The sequence below is a fragment of the Gymnodraco acuticeps genome, unplaced genomic scaffold (assembly GCF_902827175.1).
Source record: "Gymnodraco acuticeps unplaced genomic scaffold, fGymAcu1.1, whole genome shotgun sequence".
NCBI lineage: Eukaryota > Metazoa > Chordata > Actinopteri > Perciformes > Bathydraconidae > Gymnodraco > Gymnodraco acuticeps.
The window spans coordinates 95001-114805 of record NW_022991003.1 but is presented as its reverse complement, the minus strand read 5'-3'; the positions used below and the strand labels follow the sequence as shown (position 1 = coordinate 114805).

The 19805-nt window shown below is 40.2% G+C and overlaps 2 protein-coding genes across 4 annotated transcripts in view; both read left to right on the top strand.

The window, feature by feature from the left end:
- Positions 1 to 10420, top strand: part of LOC117559360 (unconventional myosin-IXAa-like) — a 150964-nt gene extending 140544 nt beyond the window's left edge. The window contains 5 exon segments of the mRNA XM_034236088.1: positions 1704 to 1827; positions 3460 to 3513; positions 5735 to 6015; positions 7067 to 7209; positions 7816 to 10420. Of these exon segments, the coding sequence (XP_034091979.1) occupies positions 1704 to 1827; positions 3460 to 3513; positions 5735 to 6015; positions 7067 to 7209; positions 7816 to 8201 (988 nt within the window). The 3' untranslated portion in view covers positions 8202 to 10420.
- Positions 10421 to 11101: 681 nt separating this feature from the next.
- The window catches only part of LOC117559356 (DNA polymerase III PolC-type-like), a 14324-nt gene continuing 5620 nt past the window's right edge, over positions 11102 to 19805 (top strand). The window contains exons 1-4 of one of the 3 annotated variants that reach the window (XM_034236078.1): positions 11102 to 11119; positions 12617 to 12731; positions 12946 to 12997; positions 16169 to 17213. In XM_034236078.1, the coding sequence (XP_034091969.1) occupies positions 12946 to 12997; positions 16169 to 16695 (579 nt within the window). In that variant the 5' untranslated portion in view covers positions 11102 to 11119; positions 12617 to 12731 and the 3' untranslated portion in view covers positions 16696 to 17213. Of the gene's footprint in view, positions 11120 to 12462; positions 12732 to 12945; positions 12998 to 16168; positions 17214 to 19805 lie in introns of those variants that run through there. The other 2 variants (XM_034236077.1, XM_034236079.1) reach the window with 2 other exon arrangements.

The window sequence follows — 19805 nt, the reverse complement described above, 5'->3', positions numbered from 1 at the left end:
CTAGCTAGCTATCGCTAGTTTTCATGACAAAATGTAACGAGTCGACTTTAAATAGGCTAATACAATGGTAATTACCTATCAATAGTACTTTCTATAAACACGTAAATGTTAAGTCCTTTCAAATACTACCACATACTTCAGTTAAATCATATCAAAACAGCTTGGTCCGCTTGCTTACCTGTGCTTGTCTTGCTCCCGCGGCTGAGGAGGAGGCTGTCGGGCCCCTACAGGCATTTCTGACGGAACAATCACAGCAGAGCAATCGCTCTGATCCACAGACACGGGACTATCCTACTGCGCGCACTAGTATGACTTCACTAGCGTTGTTTACACTGGAACTTTTGACAGGGGCACAAAGGCCACTTTGGCCGTGAATTGCATTTTTTTTCACAGGGCATCACGGCCAAAGTGCGGGGCAACGACGGCCATGGCCGTCGTGAAATTCCCACCCTGGTTGCAGCTGGTAAAAGTGTAGCTCATTTAACTTCTTTGTATACTTTATCTGCTGGGTAGCTCATGCTTTTCCTCTTGGGAGATCAATATCAGTCAAGTCAAAGTTTAAATGTATCACCAAAAATCGCAACCAATTCATAAACTAATAAAGACTTTACTAGTTACGATATTCAATGGTATAACCTGATTTATTTAAGCCAGCAGTCCCTAAAGAAATGTAAACACACAATTAGTAATTAACAAAAACCTGGTCCAATCATATCCTCTATTCTACTTGTATTTAATCACGTCTATTTTAATTTTTTTGTTACCAACTTTGTATTAAATGTTCCTCTCACCTTCACAAAATGACACAAATATACAGATACAAATTATACAAATGTAAAATATAGAAAAACTAAATAAGCGCAGGTATACCCTTCCCCGTTTAACCATCCTTTTCAGTCATCAGTACGTCATGAAACTAAGGCCCCATTTACACGGGAACACAAACGAAAACTAACCGAATTCGATATCAAAAAAGTCTTCCGTTCACACGCAATCGGCTCAATAAACGTGTCTGTTCACACGAGACCGCTCGACCCGCTGGAGAGGCTGTAGTACATATGCCGGGCCTGTAAGTGGCGCTGTAGATTTTGCACTAACATCTGTAGCATGCTACAGCAGTGAGCAGCAGAGGTGGGGAGAGGCGGGGCTATGGCTTCATCGTTATCAGGAAAATTATCGTATAGGACGTACACACAGAGCCGTTTGGCCCCCCAGAGCGATCCTTCCGCAGATCTATCCACCTTGGGGTCCGTTATCGTTTTAGGGGTCCGTTTCCGCGGTTCCGTTACGGCCTCGTGTGAACGAACGGGCTATACGAAAGAGAAAGTAGCGGATACAACCCGAACCGTATCCATGTAAACGGGGCCTAAGAATCAGAATCAGAAACAGGTTTATCACCAGGTAGGTTGATACATACGAGGAATTTGACTTTGTGTCGTGGTGCATACATAAAAGTAAAACCAAAATTAAAAACACAGAAAGAGAACTAGAAAAATATTTAAATTAAAAAAAACAGTATACAAATGGAATGGAATAAAAATCGGAGTAATAAAAAAAGGAAAACAGATATTGTTGAAGATGTTGTATGTAGGGGTTATCCATTGTGTTACGAGGACATTAAGAGAAGAACGATTATTCAGCAATGTTTGGGAGACATCGTTTCTGAATCCTGTTCTAATCTAAATTGATCTGTTCCCCTGTAGGTGTGTGGAGCTGATCATCAACGAGCAGATGAGCAAGTACAGAGCTCGCCTGAAGGACATCAGCAGTCTGGAGTTTGCAGAAAGCAAAGCCAAGAGCAGACTGACCCACATCAGGAGGTCCATGGTAAGACAGCCCTTTAAGCTCATAAACCAAGTTACAAAACATGTTCATGGAAATAAATCCTCACTGCGTGGCATCGACATGGATGCTTTTCCAACTCGTTCCACTCACTCATCATTTAAATGGTGACTCAGCAGTTTTTCAGCTCCTCGAGCAGCTGGCATGGTTTTCACACAGCCATGGCAGGAGTTCATTCATACATCTCATACATTCGTTTTTTGCTACACAAGCAAAAAGCTGACACAAGGGGATTTGAATTAGAAATATGTGCACAGCGGGACACTTTGCATGCAAAAAAAAGAGCTCTAGGAATATTTTCTTACAGAGAAACAATAGCCGCGTTCACACCGCAGTACTTTTCCCACTTTAGTTCCGATATAGTTCCGAAATGTCGCGTTCACACCAAAAAGAGCCGGAACTAAAATTAGTTCATGAGAACCTTTTTACCCCCTTTTCCGTCCCTGCTAGAGAGCAGGGACTTTCGTGGGGGAAAAAGGTTCCTATTTCTGATTGGCTGGGCGGATTGCAAACCACGCCCCGTAAAACTCCCAAAATGTTTTGTGAAGCCGCCATTTTATTATCCTAGCATTAGCCCAGCGCAGAAACGCAGAGAGACTAACTTATGGCAACACAAAAGAAAACATGGGAGCGGTGGAGATGAGGAGGTGTCGGCGTTCTGGCGATTTACTTGGAAGGCTTCAGTAGAAGCTGCCAGTCCCCAACTCCGGGGACTTCCAGCCGGGGACTCCGGGCGGCAGGGGACTCCGTGAAGTGGTTTGCGGCCTGCCAGTAAACCCAAAGCAGAAGAAGAAGAAGTGACGTCAGCGGCTTCATTTGCCTAATCCTCCCCCAGGGACTTATTCCGGTGTGAACGCGATCTGTACTTAGTTCATGAGAACTAAAGAGTTCTGATGAACCTTTGTGGGAAAAGTACTGCGGCGTGAATGCGCCTATTGAGGTTTCACATATTCAACAGTCCTCCCTTTCATATCAATATTTGTTGAGTTATAGTCTTTTATTGCATGTTCCAACTGTTATCTTCTAACTTACTTCAAAGTCACAGCAGGTATTATCCATCGGGAGCTCCCAAAATATAGTTTTCCTTAAATAATAGGACTCTAAATAGTGAAAAGTAGCTCATTTGGGCCCCTTGCCAACTTTGAATCTGTAAAAGTTAATGGTGCTCAGTTAGGACATTTAAATGAATACATCTTAATAAATAAGCAAAATAATGAGACAAAGTAACAGGCAAATAAAACCGAAAAACAGCTGGCCTTCTTTACTGCTTCTTTAGTTATATCACAACACATTTGAACTGTATATGAAAAAGGAAAACCAAACTAAATGTAGCTGTCGTGCAAAACAGCAAATCAGTGACTTTTTAAACATTATTTAACTTCCAATCTTAAGATTTCAACCACATTCAGGATCTTTCAATGGTATTTTATTATAGCACTGAACTAATGTGTATGCATTTATATGTAAACACCACATATTGAACAAAAAAAACTAAAATTTAGCTCAGTTTGAATCAAAATATCTCGACATCTTTTGACCCACACTTACTTTATTACCCTCACCGCTCCCTAACCCTAATCTGTCCTTCCTTCCTTGCTCCCCCACCCCTCCTTCCAGAAACCCATACTAATTGCTGTTAGGTTTTTGAGCATAGCCCGCACGTCCACCCCGGTATGTATGCCCCTCTCACTCCATGTGTCCAACAACGCCATCACCACTGTCCTGTCCGTCAGTCTGATCCGTCCCACACCGTCTCCACTGATATCGTCTGTCACTGTCCCTGTCCCCGTCACGTCCGTCTGTAGCTATAGAATAATTACTGCTTGTTATTTAATGTTTGTGCTTCACTTAAAGGTCTCCTATTATACTGTTTTTCATCAATATGTTATAGGTCTCAGATATATACAAACATGTCTCTGAAGTGTTTGGCTCCAAACACCAAACAGATCATTGCAGCATTACCCATAATCCCCTCTGTTTCAGCCCTGTTTCAAAAGTGCTGATTCTCTGTCTGTTACTTTAGATGAAAATAAGGAGCCCCTCCCCACGCCCCTCTGAGAGACATTTGGTTAAAAAGAACACAATGGTGCTCTAGGAGGAGATTCAGGTGATAAGGGGGAGGGGTTACCTTGGTTGGTGATTGGCTAATGGTTACACAAGCCAAACAAACGTTATGACATCATAAAGTGGCCAAAATCTGATCAGCTCATTTTCAGACAGGTTTTTATAGAAATGGATCAGGACAAAAAGAGAGAGAATCTTTTTTCCTGAAACTTTCAGAGTCTCTTTACACAGAGGAGACACATGTTGATGTAGAAGAGACATGAAGAAGAGGGGACACATGCTGATGTAGAAGAGACATGAAGAAGAGGGGACACATGTTGATGTAGAAGAGACATGAAGAAGAGGGGACACATGTTGATGTAGAAGAGACATGAAGAAGAGGGGACACATGTTGATGTAGAAGAGACATGGAGAAGAGGGGACACATGTTGATGTAGAAGAGACATGAAGAAGAGGGGACACATGTTGATGTAGAAGAGACATGGAGAAGAGGGGACACATGTTGATGTAGAAGAGACATGAAGAAGAGGGGACACATGTTGATGTAGAAGAGACATGAAGAAGAGGGGACACATGTTGATGTAGAAGAGACATGAAGAAGAGGGGACACATGTTGATGTAGAAGAGACATGAAGAAGAGGGGACACATGTTGATGTAGAAGAGACATGGAGAAGAGGGGACACATGTTGATGTAGAAGAGACATGAAGAAGAGGGGACACATGTTGATGTAGAAGAGACATGAAGAAGAGAGGACACATGTTGATGTAGAAGAGACATGAAGAAGAGGATTTTGCATAAAAGGTTAATGTAATACTGCCGGCAGATTTTTAAGTAAAAGTAGGAAATATAAATAATTTCTTACTATTTCTGTTGTTAGATGATGTCTGCTTTGACTTTTGTTTTCTTGTTCGATAATCAGGGATACAGAGCACTGAACCATGACTCGAGTGCGTGCGTGCGTGCGTGCGTGCGTGCGTGCGTGCGTGCGTGCGTGCGTGCGTGCGTGCGTGCGTGCGTGCGTGCGTGTAGCTGGGATCTGATTAGCAGCTAACAATAAGTCAAATAGATTTTTAAGAAGCCACTGTTAAACAGAACAGCTAACTAGAGGCGGATTAAGCATCTGCTAACACTGTTGAGTTGACTTCACACTAAGATATGGCTCAGAATCTTGCTCTGTTTTTTGTGTATAATTAATTGTAATAAGAGTTTCCATTGTGGTGTTGTTGCTTTGTCTGCTAGTCTCTGTGGTTAGCAAACCAAGCTAACTACCTAGCTTTTTGCTAGCAGCATCCCATTCAATGTTATCAAGCTAGCACTGCTCTTCATGTGGGATAAACGAGGCCTATTATTTCATGTTTCTGACTATAATTGATTGAAATTAGTCAATTTCTGTATATTTTTACAGTTTCCCGACACGGTTCAGTTTGCAGAACTTCTGTAACTGAAGGTATCTCTATGTCAAAGTTAGTGTTATCGGTCTGAGAGAGCAGCACTTACTGTTAGCAGCCTAACACAGCTAAACTTAAGGTAATGCCTACCCGAGTTTGCTTATGTGTAGTGCAGCAGAAGTGTATTTGTGTGTGTTTGTGTAGCTGACCTCATAGTTTTTAGCCGTGTTTTCGTGAACTGGTTGTCAATATGTTTAGTCGCTATTTGTTCGAGACATCCAGCCGTATCTATAGAGTCCGCTGTGTGTGCTCCATCGCTGTCAATGTCAACAGAGAACTGATTATTGATATTATTCATTATGATTATTCATTATTATGCCCTTATACAGCCTCCACTAACATGTTCCCTTGCTCTGTGATTTCTGTGTGAACTTGCAGTGCAAAGGCCGCGTTCAGCAAAGCAGCACCAACACGCTGTCGCCGCCTCTCAGCCCCAAAGTGCCCCCAGTGGTGGTGGATGGAGAGAGTGATGGAAGTGGAGGCGGAGGAGAAGGAGGAAAGGGAGAAGGAGATGGAGGAAGAGAAGGAGATGGAGGAGGAGAAGGAGGAGAAGGAGCAGAGGAAGCAGCAGAGGCCGGGCTGAGTGATCAGCAGCAGATGGCGATGCAGCAGGAAGAGAGGATCCTCACCGAGCAGATCGAGAGCCTGCAGAAAGAAAAGTATGACGGCCCTCTGGTTAATCTTTAACAAAGCCTAGCAGATGTCATTGGAAGTGTTTGGGTTTCATATGTCACATAGGTCACACGGGTGCTCCAAAAACGAGTTGAAAAATACAAATAATAATAATAATAAGTTGTAATGTAATGAAAACAAGTTGTTTTTGCTTGTAATACGTCAAACATTTGTTAACATGTTAAAAAAAATGTAAATAAGATGCGATATTAGATAAAGGAGATCTTGAAATTATTGTCTGCTTATCTGTATTATTGTGTTGCATTGTTGGAGAAGCCTGTGACCTAAGATTTTCAACGACTTAACACTCTGTAGCTATGTTAGTTTGACAATAAAGAACCTTGAACCTTAACTGGGAAACAAATAGGAAATGTTTCAGGCACATTTATCTTATTTCAAGTTATATTAAAATAACACTCATATTTAAAACAAGATAAGGAATTGTTATTTAAGAGAAAATGTGACTTTTAAGTGGAAATACCTCTAAAGCAAGTTTCAAAGTGTGATGATTGAAAAGCAAGTATCAAGTAAACAATGTCATCAAAAAGGTTTCTTGTTGGTAAGTCACTCTGCACTCAACATTGCTACAAAACCCATTAAAAGAACGAAGAAGATGCTTCAAACAATCCACTGTTCCAGGTAAACTAGTAGCTGTGTTTATTTATTGAGCGTCATTATTAAGCAATCTGCTACATTGATCCCTTCAGGGACACACACACACAGCATGGTATCTCTTATCAGGACAACATCGACCTCTGTATATTTTTAGTAGCAGGGATTTAAGGCCGTTAAAATTGCAAAGAAACACCCTCAAGGTTAGTTGTGAATAAAATGATTTAGATAAGCTTGTAACCTGGCTCGTGTGTGTGTGTGTGTGTGTGTGTGTGTGTGTGTGTGTGTGTGTGTGTGTGTGTGTGTGTGTGTGTGTGTGTGTGTGTGTGTGTGTGTGTGTGTGTGTGTGTGTGTGTGTGTGTGTGTGTGTGTGTGTGTGTGTGTGTGTGTGTGTGTGTGTGTGTGTGTGTGTGTGTGTGTGTGTAGGGAGGAGCTGACGTATGAGATGTTGATCCTGGAGCCGCGGACGTCTGATGATGACACTCCTGAATCCGAAGCCTCCATCGGCACAGCGGACAGCTCGGAGAACATCACCATGGAGACGGAAGGAGCCACATCAGACCCCTTTGGTACGTGTGTGTGTGTGTGTGTCCTACCTCTCTGTTTCTGGACCCAGATTTAGAATCGTCTCTGAACATGGCGAGAGATCTTTCCTGGTTCACCAAATCCTTATCTGACCTGCAACACAGAACCAGAACTTTTTTTAAATTAAACATTAAACAAAAGGCATAAAAGTACTTAATCTTTTTCTTTACTCTATTGATGATCTATTGGTGTGCGTGTGCGTGCGTGCTGTATGCCCCCCCCACTAATTACTCCAACAAAAAAAACACCCACAAATAGATTTTAAATATATACAATGTACCAGCTGCTATTAAAGGGCCAGGTTTTCTGATTTCTTGATATTTTACCATTCTTGGTTACATTTTCACATTTTCCCTGATGATAAAAAGTCACATTTCAATAGACATTTATCACAAGGACACAATAATCACATATTAAAAGCTAGTCTGAAAGGTGAGATGTAGTCAGTGTTTCAGTGTTGTAGTCAGTCGATCTCTCGCCATGTTCAAAGACGACTCTAAAGCTGCTCCAAGGTGACGAGGTTAGTGCAGTTTCTGATTGTTGTGGTAATGAGTTCCAGATCGTAACCCTCAGCTGCTCTCTCCCCGCAGAGCGCGGCCCTTATCACGGCAGAAAGTCGGAGTCAAAAAGCCGGCGAGCTTTACGCCGTCAGCCCGACTCCCAGGACTCAGCAGACTCCATCTCCACCGTCTCCTCCTACCACCCGTCCTCCTCTCTGTCCTCCAACGCCTCCGGCTCGCCCTCCCCTCACTACCGCTTCCGCTCCTCCTCCTCCGGGCCCCTGCTCTCCTCCTGTGGGCTGGGGGCCCCGTTGGCAGAAGCCGAGGGCGGCCAAGGAGCCGCGAAGAGCCGCCACCGGATCCGTCTGAGTCGCAGCTCACCTCGGGAACCCTCGGGGGGGATAAGGAGGGACTCTGACTTCGGCTCGGGGCCACAGCAGCTGGTTCTGTACGGCAGCAACGAGTTCATGGTGTGAAAACGAGGAGGGGAGGAGCCGCTGAGGTTACAAGTGTAGGAAATGAGGAAGGGGAGGGATATGTGCTCTGTATCACCTCCTAATGCTTCCTCTTCTTCTTCAGAGTCAGAGCAGGAAGATGTGGGGATGAAAAAGGACTGGAAATATGTAAAAGAGGGACAAAAAGACAGGGGATGATTCATCACATCTGGAACCGAGTGAAGACATGTCTCGGTCCGAGGAAAGAGACGATTGAGGAAAAACCCACACCTGCAAAAGCCAAATCTTACAGAGCCCCATCTTAATGTTTTAGCATGTGGGCAGGTGGAGAAAGCCACCCAGAAGAGATGTAGCCATACTGACTGACCTGGCTTTGTCTGTAACCAGCGCCAAGTTAGTCTGCTTCTCACGTTTACACAGAACACACAGGCTGCATGCATCTCCATCATCACTGTCTCCTCCGTCAGTTTGAAGAGACTGTACAGAAATATGTTACATTATTATTATTATTATTATTAAAGAGGAACAATATGTACATAGAAAGAAACTCCAATGCTGCTCCTTGGTTGTTCATTGTTTAATATTTCTACTTCCTGTTTTCTATTTGACAAAGTGAAGTGTCAGGAATTCAGGTTCCACTTTTGTTTCTGTGCTGGGTGTTCTGCTCGGTTTACCGTCATTTGAGTACTTTTTTCTTTCTCTTTTCCTGTTACACAATGAACAGAGCCAGCGGTGGGTGTCCTCGGGTCGTACTCTGGAGAAATAATAATAGAAGGAAAAGCTGTGGGTGTGCGCTCTCAGAGATACGAGTCTGGTGGTGTCACGTTTACTTTACCGGATGTGTCAAATGTCAATCAGCCATAAGTGTATCTGTTTCCCCTTCTGTTTTACTCAGAAACATCAGTGTTACTACGTCAGGACTTGAATTTTTTTTGTATACATCTATATAAATATATATATTATTGCTGTATTATAGGTGTTGTTATTGATATCAAAGATGTCATTTTCTTCTTGTCAATATTGTTTCTTTTTGTTCAGATGAAAGCCATTTTTTCTTCCGTGTGTGTGTGTGTGTGTGTGTGTGTGTGTGTGTGTAATTCCTTCCTCTGTATCAAGGCCCACTTTGTGTGGTCTTCATTACACACACACACACTAGTGTTTCCCCCTAAACATGTTGACTTGCTAAGGTGAAAATGACTTTAGGTGACACTAACTCAGACTTATGAAATCTTTAATAAGTCTAAGATTCATTGCACGCTTTCATACCGTCCATGATGTCCTCCGAGCCCCCCAGGACACTCTTCTTCTTCTTTCTGTTTCTACTACTTCTTCTTCTTCCATCCTATTCTCTCGCCGCTCTGGCTGTGAAAAGTAGCATTATTTACTCTTGCCTGTTAACCAGACACAAACAAGTAGCAACTAACTCAGACCGTCCCCGTCTTTCTGCATATTCTAACAGTGTGATATCCCTTTGTTTGGGGCACACTCAGTAGCTTAACAGCAAAGATGTCTCCGTACTTTAGCTGCAATATCTCTCCTTGCTTGCAGCGCCTGTGATTCGATGCTTTTGAGCAGCATTTGCTCGGATCTCACGACACAGTCAGTGTTAAACAACTTCTCCTTGAAGCTGGACGTCTCTTTGAAGACCGTGCTGATCTCCGTTTTAATGCAAGTGTGTTGTCTTTTTACAACATTAAACTGTAGACCTGTAAAGATAGAAAAAAAGCTGTTTCAGAGGTGAGCTGAAAGGACAGTTCCAAATATCTTTGAGCTGATATTTAATGGGATGGAAACATGTCCAGGCTGTTCATATGGCAACAACAAAAAAAAGTGAATGTACCTGTCACTGGAAAGCATGCTCTGCTTTCTCTGGTTGTTTTTGATCCTCTTTTATACACAGTGTATGTACTATTTATGATCATGCTTTTGGGGTGTACATTGGTTTAAAAGAATCTGTTATAAAAGGTGTTATAAAAGGATATATTATCCTGTGTACGGTTCATTATCTACTATTAATCATGGCAACATTTTAACAGGCCGCACTAGGTCTGTCATGTTTGTGCTACGAAGTGAGAAACAAAAAAAAGGAAAGCGCTGTGTCTGTCTGCGCCACTCTGGACACGGTTATGTATAAGGTGCAATTTGTGTTATATTTCTTTTTTTTAATGATACAAACATGTTTATGGTTGTAAGAAAAAAAGACTTCATCTGCTTATTAAAAAAGCAAAACTGCAGCCAAACACGAGTTGAGTTATATTTTGTCTCATGGATGTTATTTCCCTTTTCAACACCTATATTTTCACACGTTGGTGTTCCTGTCAAGTATAAGATATATTTAAAGGCAGGGTTCGAGGTGTGTGGGAGCCAATGGGGTCTGAGCTCCCACGGACAGAGTGAAATCATACATCTGTGGGGGTCGCTAATACATTACCAACAACCATTATTTTAATCAAATAATGCATGTGTCAATGTAATGAGTATTATTTACGTTAACGAGGTAAATAGGCTAAAAGAAAAACATGTTTTCCAAAAGAACTACGCATCTCTTTGACAATATGCCTGCGCTGCACCTCCAATGTGCATTATTGCGCAATCTATGCCTGTGAGCTTGCTGCGCGAGCCGAGATGATGTGATGTGTGCGTAGTTGAACCTTTTCATATTTAAGTTTGTAGCAAGTCTCTACTTGCTACAAACTTAAATATGAAAAGGTTCAACTACGCACACATCACATCATCAGCTGCTGGTGTGTGTGTGTGTGTGTGTGTGTGTGTGTGTGTGTGTGTGTGTGTGTGTGTGTGTGTGTGTGTGTGTGTGTGTGTGTGTGTGTGTGTGTGTGTGTGTGTGTGTGTGTGAACCCTGGTTAAAGGTGCTATGTCCTGTTAACCTTCACTCAGTGTGGGTTTGCTTGACGTCTGAAGAAAGACAATGACAAATACAGGTGAGTATAGTGAAAATATTGAGTAGATCAACTTTATCAGTTCATTTTTAACATTAATACATTACTTACATTAAGACAATTATATTTTGTCTAACAAGTTTTCCGAATGTTTAATTTTGAATACGCAAATGACCCATTATATAATGCTTTTTGGAGCTAGATTTGGGATATATCTATTGGTTCTTTCGACTAGTCTAAGACAAGTACAAAACAAAGAAGCAAAATAGACAACTTCAAAATCGACAGTTCACTAGTTTGTAGTGACTTTTCTGGTGAAATGTGGCATTTCTTCACGTGTTCCTGCCACCAACAGGAAGGTGTGTTCATTGCCACATAACACTGTAAACCTTAAAGAGGCCCTATAATGCTTTTTCCCTTTCCTGTAGTGTGTCATTTAGGTTGTGTGTGCATGTAAATGTTCTGCAAAGGCTAAAATCCCTCCAAAGGGAGTTCCTTTCCCACACTCAAAATACAAATATGAGCCTGTCCTCTTTAAATAGGCCTCATTCAATACTGGAAATTAAATTCAACATCCAGTTTAGCCGTTTTTTCTTAGCACATCTTTTTAAGAGAAGAATCTTTTTAAGATATTTCACAGGCTTGAATAATCTAAATAACCAAGTGATTTATTGTTGGTTTATTCCGTTTAGAGTCATTGGCAATCATTAATATTACTCGTATCACTGGTCTTACCATCGCAGGTCAAATAGTTTCCTGTTGTCAGAATGAGGATTAGTCATAAAGTCATTCGCCCTCAGGGAACAGCTGGGTGTGTCATGTCATCGGATGCAATGGATTTGAATACTGGATATTATGTAATTGCTTGGTGTGGCACTCTATTGTTCTGATGTGTTTATATCTAATGTGGTATCCGTTTCATTTCTCAAGAAACAGTGTGCCGTTTTACTATCGATTTGTAGGATATACTATTTTGAGCAACGTTATGGCTGACTTTTAATATCAGAGCCAGTTGGTTTGATTTGTATTTTACAGTGAACGTATACATACATTTATAATTAGTGATTTATAGATCTATTGATTTATGGAGAACATAAAGTTAACATAAGATACACCTTTATTGGTCCTATAGGGATATCCAGGAAGCACCCTCTTAATATGACCTCTTAAGTTATGTATTTATTTGTATATTGACTATTATTATATTAATTGAATACAACATCTTAAATATTTGTGTTGTTGTGTTTTTATTCTATCGCATGTTCGTTGTTTAATTGTTTTATTTGATGCATAAGTTGCATTGTCTTTCTTCATAAAGGGTGAAAAGTGAAACTAAACGAGCAGCAGGGAAGTTTCCCCCGTCACGTGAAATTAGGTTTTGTTTTGCAAATATGCGACCAGCCTGTTGACATGCGATCAGATAATAAAACACACTCATACACACTGCCTAACTGTGTAGCTGACAGGACGGATGGGAGGGGAAACAAAACAAGAGACATTGAGTTTATTTTCCACCTAAATGAAACTTAACGTCCAAAGGTTTTGATATGATGTGTCTGTGATTCACCTGATGACTCCTCCCGTGCCAATATAACAGCTGACTGCACGTGAAATCTGGCACTCAACCCAGCTGACACAACACACACACTGCAAGGTGAGTCCATTCCTTTCATTCTTCTATTGTATTTATTATTTTATCAGTAAAATACCTTCAAAAATAACCTTACATTAACTTTTGAATGGCTAGCTTACATTTTGAAAGGTTTTTATAAACTACAGTATTTGGATTATTATTTGTAATGCTTTGTCAGAAATATATATTATTGTATGGATGTATTCCTTCATGTTTACTCTTTTAATACTTGCAGATGTCTGGTGGAAAAATCATTGTTTTCTTTGACCTGGAGGCCACTGGTTTAGGTAACTATCATTACTTTTATGTCTGTTTGACTGCTTATCAATACTTATCAGCAGTGGTGGAACTCAGATAAGTAAAATACTAAATGGTAGAAGTAACTGTCCTGCATGCAATCAATAGTACAAAAATGATTGGCATTAAAAATGTACTTAAAGTACCAAAAATAAAAGTACTCGTTATGTGTAATGGCTCTTTTCAGAATCATTATTAAATGACTGGTTTTATGATTATTGATTTAAGTGTGTTTATCTAGAGGTAGAACTAATTGGAATTGCTTTACACACTGCTGCTGGATAGCCTATAATTGTATTTCAAGGTTTATTTAATAATTAATGTATTTTTTGAATTAGCCAATAATCTTAATGTAAAAGTAACTAGTGACTACAGCTGTCAAATAATGGTAAAAGTATAAAGTAACATAATCTGAAAAAAACTTGGGTAAAGTAGATTAAAGATCACCCTTTATATATCCCTACCTCATTGTACAACAATATACGTTAAAAAATGCACCTTTTTATCGTCATTTGTGATTAAATAAATTCATTCTTTGGGTGTAAAGGTTCATATTTGATATACTCCACTTTTCTAGAACTTGTATCCACATATTGTTGCCTTTATTATCACTAAATATATGATATCAAAGAAGTATTTTTTATTTTACACTTGACTAATATGGACTTTTTTTAATAACAGTGCTTAATTTGGCATTTAATCAAACTACAAACCTTGTTTTTTTAGATAAAGTGTTGTGTGTTTAATATTTAATTGTATACCAGACACAATCACAACAACATACCATCACAACAATAGTTTTATCAAGGCTCCTCCTGTTATCTGGCACGCGTCAGCTGTAATTTATAATGTGATATGGAGGACTTGCTGTTCCTGTTTGTATTGGTTTCGATTATCACATACTGTACATATCAGTCTCTGTTTGCAATAAAAGGGTGGAGTATCACCTGCTGTCGTTACACAACAATAACTAGGCTATTAGCACAGATGAAGTCCGGGCCAAACCACAAACATGCTCCTGTGGTGCAACAGGAAACCTCAGCTTCATGACAGACCCAAACAGGAAGCAACATGCAGATTTATATCACAGAAATTATAAAAAAGTAATACATTAACAAACATTTACGTTAGAGATATTTAGGGCTAAATGCAAAACCAGCTATGCGGTTTATATATGCAATGGATAAAATGACTATGACTCAATACTTCAGGTGTATTTGTCAGTGGTTTATAACTTTTAAAGAACAAATAATTAAGGGATACATTGAGGTTAGTGATAATACAAATAACTACACAGATTGCAGCCTTGGTTCTTAAAATGGTCTGAAGGTAAAACCAGAAGCTGAGAGAACAGTCATTGTGACTTTAAAGCGAAGTTCCTGATTCTCTCATGCAAATAACTCATGAGCTGCAGCCGCTGCACTCAGTCATTACCACACATTTAGCGGGATGACGTGACAGAAAACTCTAATGCAGGTATGAGCGTGTAATGGCTGCACGCGCCACCAGAGGCCGCCACCTACCCAGAGATACAAAATAATAACTACAACAATCAGATGTTCACAAATGTGTTTACTAAAACATGTAAATCACTACAATTTACAGGCAAATATTTACCTTATAACTACATTTATTTGAAAATTAAAACTAAATGTAAGATTCAGTCTCGGATTAATAATCCCAAATATAATAAACGTCTATCACATATACATTTTAAAATAAAATGAGACTTAATTGATCCCATTGTGACATTCACAAACGACCTGATAGTATCTACATTTAAATACAAATATATTACCAGCTGCAACAGTAAAGCAATGAACAAATAATGCATCAATAATTATAAAAACAATAATTTAAATTATTCTAAAAAAGGCAAGTGTTTGGCTAAAAAAACAAAAACACATCTCGCATTGTAGCATGCCATACACCCCTCTGTTTCAATAATAATGATAATAATAATAGATTACATTTGTTATAGCGCCTTTCAAGGGACCCAAGGCCACTTCACATGCTGTGAACAAACAAACAAGTAGGGCAAATAATAAAGTCAAAATTACATAAATATTCAAAATTCAGCCCTGATTGATGGATTTCTTGCAAATAAGGAAAAGGTCATTACATACAGCAATATGAAATTGAGTTTCTGTTCCTCCGGATGCTGCTGCTTGCATTGCAGGAAACATATTCTGCAGAAAAAAAGCAGAAGGAAATGCAAAACATCCTCTTGAAATGTCAGACATTTTCGTTTCTGTTGTCTTTGATATGCTTCAGTTGTTAAGACTTGAATTTACTTCCTTGCTGAGACTATACACTAAAGCTGACCCACATTAGCCTAGCACACAGAATGGGAAAGGGGGAAATAGCAGTTTGCTGACAAGACAATATTTGTTTTATATATATATATACATTTATTAGTGCTTATATAGCCTACAGTAACAATCTTATGTTATATACATAAAAAGTGAATTGCCAGAATATTGACTTTCTCCATCGCAGCATCAGTCAATATGCTGTTCATTTAACTTCTTATATTTATATAATATTTCACTATATTATGTTATCTTTAATGGACCTTTTTACTTTAAATTATTATGTTTTTATGATTTATTATTTTACCAAATTTGATTTTATCTTAATACTACTTACTTGTGGTTGTAAATGTTGTATTTTTCTGTTATCCTCTGCTAAAAAAAAATATCACCCCGTAACTGGCTTGAGTTTCAATATCAGGATCCATGTATGTATTATCCTTGCAAGAATGGAAGTAGTCATCACATACAGAGCTGCATGCGACAAATAGTTCCCTGAACAGTGTCCAGAACATGCTGATATACAGAGAGGGAGTTACACAGTCACAAGATGGAGGAATACCAGTTCAAAGCAGTATTCTATGCTTAGGTCAGATTACCTAAGGCCCACATAAGCAAGAAACATGACAGTCGTATGTCTATCTCCATAGGGGCTGAATCATCATGTTAATCGTAGGAACATAGCTATCGTATGTTCAACACAGTGTCTCATACATACAGTAATCATACATCCGGTTACGTACACATTTACAGTTGGGCCTCTGTTATCAGGTGCTATTCTGATATTGAAAGAGTTCATTCAGTATTTTCCCAACATCCTCCTTTAATCAATTTCCTCTCTACTTTCAGACACTGATGTGTGCGACATCATCCAGTTGGGGGCCATCTGTGGACGGATGGACTTCAATCGCTACATCCTGCCGACCCGCCCCCTCACTGAGAGTGCCAAGCAGGTGACGGGTCTGACCTGCAGGGATGGCTGCCTGTTTCTCCGCAGGACTCAGGTGGAAACCGTCCCTATGGAGGAAGCTCTCACCTCCTTCCTCGACTACCTCCGCTCTTTCCGTAAGCCTGTGCTGCTGGCGGCCCACAGTGCAATGCGGTTTGATGCACCTGTGATCACCAGGTGGCTGCGTAAGCACTCCCTGCATACAGAGTTCAAGCAGGTGGTCTCTGGGTTTGTGGATACCTTCCCGCTGAGCAAGAACCTCCATCGGGGTCTGAGCAGTTATTCTCAGGTCAATATGGTGCGTCACTTCCTGGGAAAGACCTACAGCGCCCACAATGGAGTGGAGGACGCCAGCATGCTGCAGGAGCTGTTCAACTCATGGAGTCCCAGCCAAAAGAGCATCTCCAGGGTGACCTACTCGACTTAAAGGTCACCTATTGTGCAAAATCCACATGACTTTTATACATCAACATGTGTCCCCTCTGTGTAAAGAGATTCTGAAAGTTTCAGGAACAAAGATTCTCTCTCTTTTGGTCCTGACCCATTTATATAAAAACCTGTCTGAAAATCAGCTGATCAGATTTTGGCCACATCATGATGTCATAAGTAACAGAATCAGCACTTTTGAAACAGGGCTGAAACAGAGGAGATTATGGGATGCTGCAATGGTCTGTTTGGTATTTCGAGTCACTAGCACTTCAGAGACATGTTTTGTTTATCTGAGAACTATAATATATAGATGAAAAACAGTAGGGGACCTTTAAAGAAAGATTAGCTACAGAAAATATATATTATATTTATATATCAATTTTCTTTGTTACACTGTTCATTCTGCAAGTTTGTTGTTTAATGTAACATGTGTCATAATCACAGGTGTTAGTCTTAAATTGTTGCACTTTATTTCCCACAAATAAAGATTTATTTTCTATTTGATTCTACAAGAAACTCTGGACTCTTTTTGAAATTACACTTTCATCTGTGGAGAAATGTCTCTCATCATTAGACCAGCATGCAAAACAGCCTCATGCTTTGTTTTGTTAGTGAAGCTTCATTTATCAGATACGCATGCATGTTGGTATGCTCCAAGATGGTGGAATGAGCTCCCCATTGACATCAGGACAGCAGATAGCTTGCACATCTTCCGGCGCAAACTGAAAACTCATCTCTTTCGACTCCACTTCGAGCGATAGATTTATTAACAAAGCACTTATATACTAATAAAGGACTGGATTATCTAAAGCCAGTTGAGTAGCACTTGAAATGTTTGGCTCTATGAAACCTGATGTACTTTATGATTCTGTTTTCTTCAAGGTTGTATCTTCCTGGTCGAATGCACTCATTGTAAGTCGCTTTGGATAAAAGCGTCAGCTAAATGCAATGTAATTTAATGTAATGTTAAAAGTTTAAAAGACACAATGCACAAACTGACAATATCTGACAAAAACACATTATAAACAATAGTTATTTACAATCTCCCTGAAATGCAGCAAATAAGACGTAAATAACAGGGGAACTAGTACAGAGCCAGACGGGACACCACATAGGACAGTGTAGAACAGGGGTCTCCAACACGTAGTTCGCGGGCAGCTTTTCAGTAGCTCGCCGCTCGATTATCGATTATAGCGTAGTAAGGTTGCCTCTGTGATTTTGGACAATTTTATTTTTGAATTTTTTCTGTCACATGAATATCAAATTGGTCGGTGACGAGATCAAGGAACAGACGTGACGACACCACACACGGAGCAGTCTGCTTTCTCAACCAACACCAATCCAGAACCAACAGCAGAATGACCCGCTCTGAATCAGGCCCTGTCGCTGCGGCTCAGACACACAGGGAGGGATTTGTGTTGAAAAACACTCGTTATCGTCATGTCAGGTTTTTGGTTCACTGATTGAGATATGATGAAGCTAACTTAATCTCATACATTCATGGGATTTATGTAAGACAGAGAATGTAAGTGTGCACCCACATGCAGTATTTTTGTTTTTCTAATGCTGTTGTAAATACTCCTGTTGTCTGCTGTGTTCAGACTTCAGTCCTGTGTGTGATGCCACATTCAAGACATTCAGTTTCTTTTTTTAACAGAAGACCGTTGCTAGAAGCTGCAGCTAGACCGCAGAAGTATTCGTTTTTTGTTTTTGAGGATGGAACAATTTCACACACAGATATAGGGAGGCTAGACCTATACAGTTGATGTATTATGGTTTATAATTTCATGTCAACACGAAGAAGAAGAAGATGGCTGAACTGTTCACTGTCAATCCTGTGGAGATGGAGGTTATACATCTCAAAAATCATGTTCAGCTTAAGTCTCAGCAAAAATCACAACATTTCTGGAGCCTTGTAGACCCAGAAAACTATAAGAACATCCCCAAGCAGCACTGAAAGTCTGCTTTATTTGGTTCTGTATACATACCTTTGTGAAGCAGCTTTTTCTGACATGAATGTCATGAAATCTAAATACAGAACAAGACTGACTGATGAACATTGAAATGACTCTATTAGATTGAACCTAAGTGGGTCCAGCATACACCTGTATGGTGGACTCCATGCAGTGCCAGTCATCTCACTAACTGTGAAAAGGAGTGAATGCTCTTATTTTTACACATGCTTGTAAGGTGGTGATTAAGGTGATGTACTTACTATGTGGGCCATAATAATATGTGAGAAATTGTCGTTTTCTTGGACCTTGATGTGAAGTTAAGATCTTTGATAAGCTTTAGGTATTGCAATTTCACACGTGTACAAAAGTAGCTTAATTCAACTGATGAGGGCTATGTGAATAAATGTAAGCGATGAGATGGAAGGCCACTTTCATTTTTTCAAAGTAGCTCTCAGATGAAGAAAGGTTGGAGACCCCTGGTGTAGAAGAATCAGAAACAACATATAGGATACATGGTAAAACTGTCTGTGAGCTAGTGTGGTCATCTACCAATCGAAAGATCTGTGGTTTGATTCTCAAATGTGTTTTATAGGTTTCCGTGCACATAAATGGTCTGCAAAGGCTAACACTTCTCTCCTACACACTTCCCCCCCCCCCTGCCTGAATTGGATTCCTTTGTTCAAAGGACATCACTATGACATTATGATTTGTTAGAGCTAAAATCCTAATGTCTGTCCACAGTTCACTCTCTCTTCCTGTGAGCATTGTTCTCTTGCCTTCTGGCTTCAGCGCGATTAACCGTCCTCAAGGTGTCAAAACCACAGAGCCAAGGCCGTATCCACCATTGAGGTCACCGAGGTCCGGACCTCTGTAATTATTTCCGAGCTGCGTATAGAAATACTTGTGAAAATAACGGCACTAAACAGGGTCCTTTGTAGTACTTCCATTTACTGACAATGGGGGCGATGCATAACTACGTAGCCTCGATTAAAGCAAACAGAAGAAGACGAAGTGGATCAACAAACCACTGCAGCCCAGACTTGTACCGGAGCAGCGGAGGACTGATGAGGTATCTAGAGATCTGAGTCCAGAGGATGAGTGATGAGGTATCTAGAGAGCTGAGTCCAGAGGATGAGTGATGAGGTATCTAGAG